The sequence below is a fragment of the Sorghum bicolor genome, chromosome 6 (genome assembly GCF_000003195.3).
Source record: "Sorghum bicolor cultivar BTx623 chromosome 6, Sorghum_bicolor_NCBIv3, whole genome shotgun sequence".
Lineage (NCBI taxonomy): Eukaryota > Viridiplantae > Streptophyta > Magnoliopsida > Poales > Poaceae > Sorghum > Sorghum bicolor.
Genome location: NC_012875.2, coordinates 54,331,038 through 54,333,795, shown reverse-complemented (window position 1 = coordinate 54,333,795; position 2,758 = coordinate 54,331,038). Strand labels below are relative to the sequence as shown.

General features: G+C 57.3%; 1 protein-coding gene across 1 annotated transcript; it reads right to left on the bottom strand.

The window, feature by feature from the left end:
* LOC8057675 (BTB/POZ domain-containing protein At1g63850) lies at positions 213-2,529 on the bottom strand. The gene is made up of 2 exons (XM_002446936.2): positions 1,632-2,529; positions 213-1,553 (listed from the first exon to the last, which is right to left on the bottom strand). The coding sequence occupies exons 1-2, from the start codon at positions 2,457-2,459 to the stop codon at positions 558-560; spliced, it is 1,824 nt and encodes a 607-aa protein (XP_002446981.2). The 5' UTR covers positions 2,460-2,529; the 3' UTR covers positions 213-557.

The window sequence follows — 2,758 nt, the reverse complement described above, 5'->3', positions numbered from 1 at the left end:
TAGTGATTAGATAAGGAGGCAATGAAGAGGCCAAAAGGGCATGAGTGAACCATGGCCACTGGGCTATAGCAATTAAATAAACAATGTAAGTACTCCTAGAAGCCAAGCTCACGCAAACTAGTCAACAAACTGAACACATGTAAGCAATCAGATGTCAGAAACCACCCAACCCAACCAAATCACATTATGAGACGAAACAACAAAACAGGAACAGAAAGGCATAAATGGTCTCAAACTTATCCTTTTCAGGGAGAACCATTTCCACACCCTGAAGTGTTTGAATCTTTCCATTGTTTGCTTATGGTATATGGCAAACCACAAATAGTCACTCTACTTCACTTCGAATCAAAATGGTTGCGGCATAGCAATACACTGGATCTGGTATACATTGCGTTAAAACAGGATCATGATAACATGTGTAATTGACTAACTGCCTAAACAAGCATACCAAAAAAAAAACTGAGAAACAGTTAGGCACTACTACATCACATAAAATCAATATTTATATCACAACATCCACCACATTCCATGTCAAATATGGATCATCATCATCATCATCAAGAGTTCTCACAGATTGCAGTAATCCTCAAACGGGATGGCAGTTCTGGTTCAGAGTTCCTTTTCCAGAAGGCACGCCGCCACCACACCTCAAACCCTCTCTGAATGTTTGGGCAATCCTCCCCAGAGTTGAGGAAGCGATTAAACCATGCCAGAAGAATCTCCTGCTGAGTTGCAAGAGGCAGTGTCAGGATTGTGTTTGCCAGCCCATCCTCGATCAAATGCCGATCAAGCCCCTTGCATGCCCGCCGCATCCATCCAAAGTCCTCATAGAAGGGCTCTAGCCAGGTGCTCAAGAGCTGGCAGCGGGCCTCCTTGGACACCAAGATCTGCCCCTTGCCAACCCCAACAAAGAGTCTTGCCGTCACTCGGCTCACTTCGTAGCGGTGTATTGCTGGCACTTTACGATGCATTGCCGCTAACTCAGTCTGCATTGCCCATGTCCTCAAGAACTCCTCTGCGATCTGGCGCTCAACAAGGATGTCAAGCATCCAATGTAGGTTGTCAGCCTGCCTAGCAATCTGTGCAACCTCTGAGTGATCACCCTCTGAAGCCCTCACAAATTGCTCACACAGCAAGGACAAGCACCCATTGCACGCTGAGTAGAGCGACTCCTTGCGTAGATCGCCACCAATTGCTCCGCCACGGGATGTGCTGTTCTCCCTGAGCATTTTGGACACTAGCCCCTTCATCTCCCTCCTTGCCTTTTCGTCCTTCCCTTCCAGGACAACCTGCAGGAGCCTCAGTAACACCTCCTCGCCACCACTGGAATTGCCAGTGTTGCAACTGCCTCCTACCTCTGCCTCTTCAACCACTACCGAAGGGGCCAATTCCAGTGACACCCTCTTAAGCACCTCCCCAGCCCCTGAGTTCTCAAGGTGCAGCTGCGTCAACAATGCAGCCACCTTCTCATCATCGTCCTCAGCCCAAGGCGCAGCCTCCAAGTACTCCAAGCAAGACAGCACCCCGGCATCGAATACAATGGCTGCGGACACCTGGGAGAATGAACAGAGAAAAATAAATCAGTGTGCCAAAATGGAAACTCGTTCCGGCAGAGAAGGCCCTGATGATACCTTCAGAATGCCGAGGACCTTGTTGACATCCTCCCGCATGAGCCTCCGGCGGAGATCCTTGCAGTACATGAGGCGCAGCGTCTCGGCGTAGACCTCGACGTCGTCGCAGTCGGAGATCTCGACGATGTGCGGCAGCGTCCGCTGCTGCTTGGACCAGCGGTCGGAGAGCTTCGCGGCGAAGAACCTGCTGTGCGCGACGAGTATGTGGCGGTGGACGCAGAGCGTGACGGAGAGGCCGTCCTTGGAGCTGAGGGTGAGGCGGACGTCGGAGGAGTCGGCGTCGTTGAACTGGTTCCCGGGGCTACAGCTGCCGATGAGGTCGGCGATGCGGTCCTGGAGCAGCATCTGCCTGTCCATGGAGCGCACGGGCTGGAGCTGGTGGTGCGGCTGGTGCGGCGGGGCGGGGATGGAGTGGACGCCGGCGGCGGCGGCGGCGGAGCGGGGGTGGTAGTCCTGCTCGTTGGCCATCATGTCGAAGAGGGTGGGGCTGGAGCGCGTCTTGTCGAGCGGCAGCGGCGGCGGGGACATGGGGTTGAGCAGCCCCGCGTTGAGCGCGGAGTTGAACTTGGTGTAGCTGGAGGGGTAGGAGGACGGCGCGTAGGAAGGCTGCGGCGGAGTGGCGTAGGAGGAGGTCGCGGAGGAGCTGGCGGGCGGGGGCTCCATGGGGTGCGCGGCGGCGCGGGCCGGGGAGGAGGAGGAGGATAGGGCTGGGGCGTGGCCGCCGAGACCGTGGGGCGTGCAGCACCAGGATGTGGAGAGGTCGAGGGGAACGAGGTGGGAAGGGGAAGAGAGCTTGGAGAGCGGCCTGGATCTGGAGGAAGCGGCCATATTGGCCTGGCCTCCCCTGTGGCTGTGGGGTGGGGCTGGGGCGCGGGGCGTGTGGGGATTCTCGCCGCGCGGGGGCAGCCGCGCACGGGAAGCGGTTGTCGTCTTTTGAGGCCGGGTCGGGGCAGGGCGGGGGAGTAATGGAGGGGTCACTGCGGGGACGGGGACCACCCGCGGGCCGCGGCTGGCTGTCCTCGGAACCGGCGAACGGACGAAGCGCGACCAATATCCCGTGGTGGAGTTCGGAGGAGCGGTGAGCCCGCCGATCAGCCGCGGCTGCACGCGCGAGCGCTGAGATGGGC

Excerpts from the sequence above, each read along its gene's own strand:
- LOC8057675 (XM_002446936.2), bottom strand. The coding sequence starts at position 2,459 with ATGGCCGCTTCCTCCAGATCCAGGCCGCTCTCCAAGCTCTCTTCCCCT. Across the intron at positions 1,554-1,631 it reads AGGTCCTCGGCATTCTGAAG|GTGTCCGCAGCCATTGTATT; the intron begins GTATCATCAGGG and ends TCATTCTCCCAG.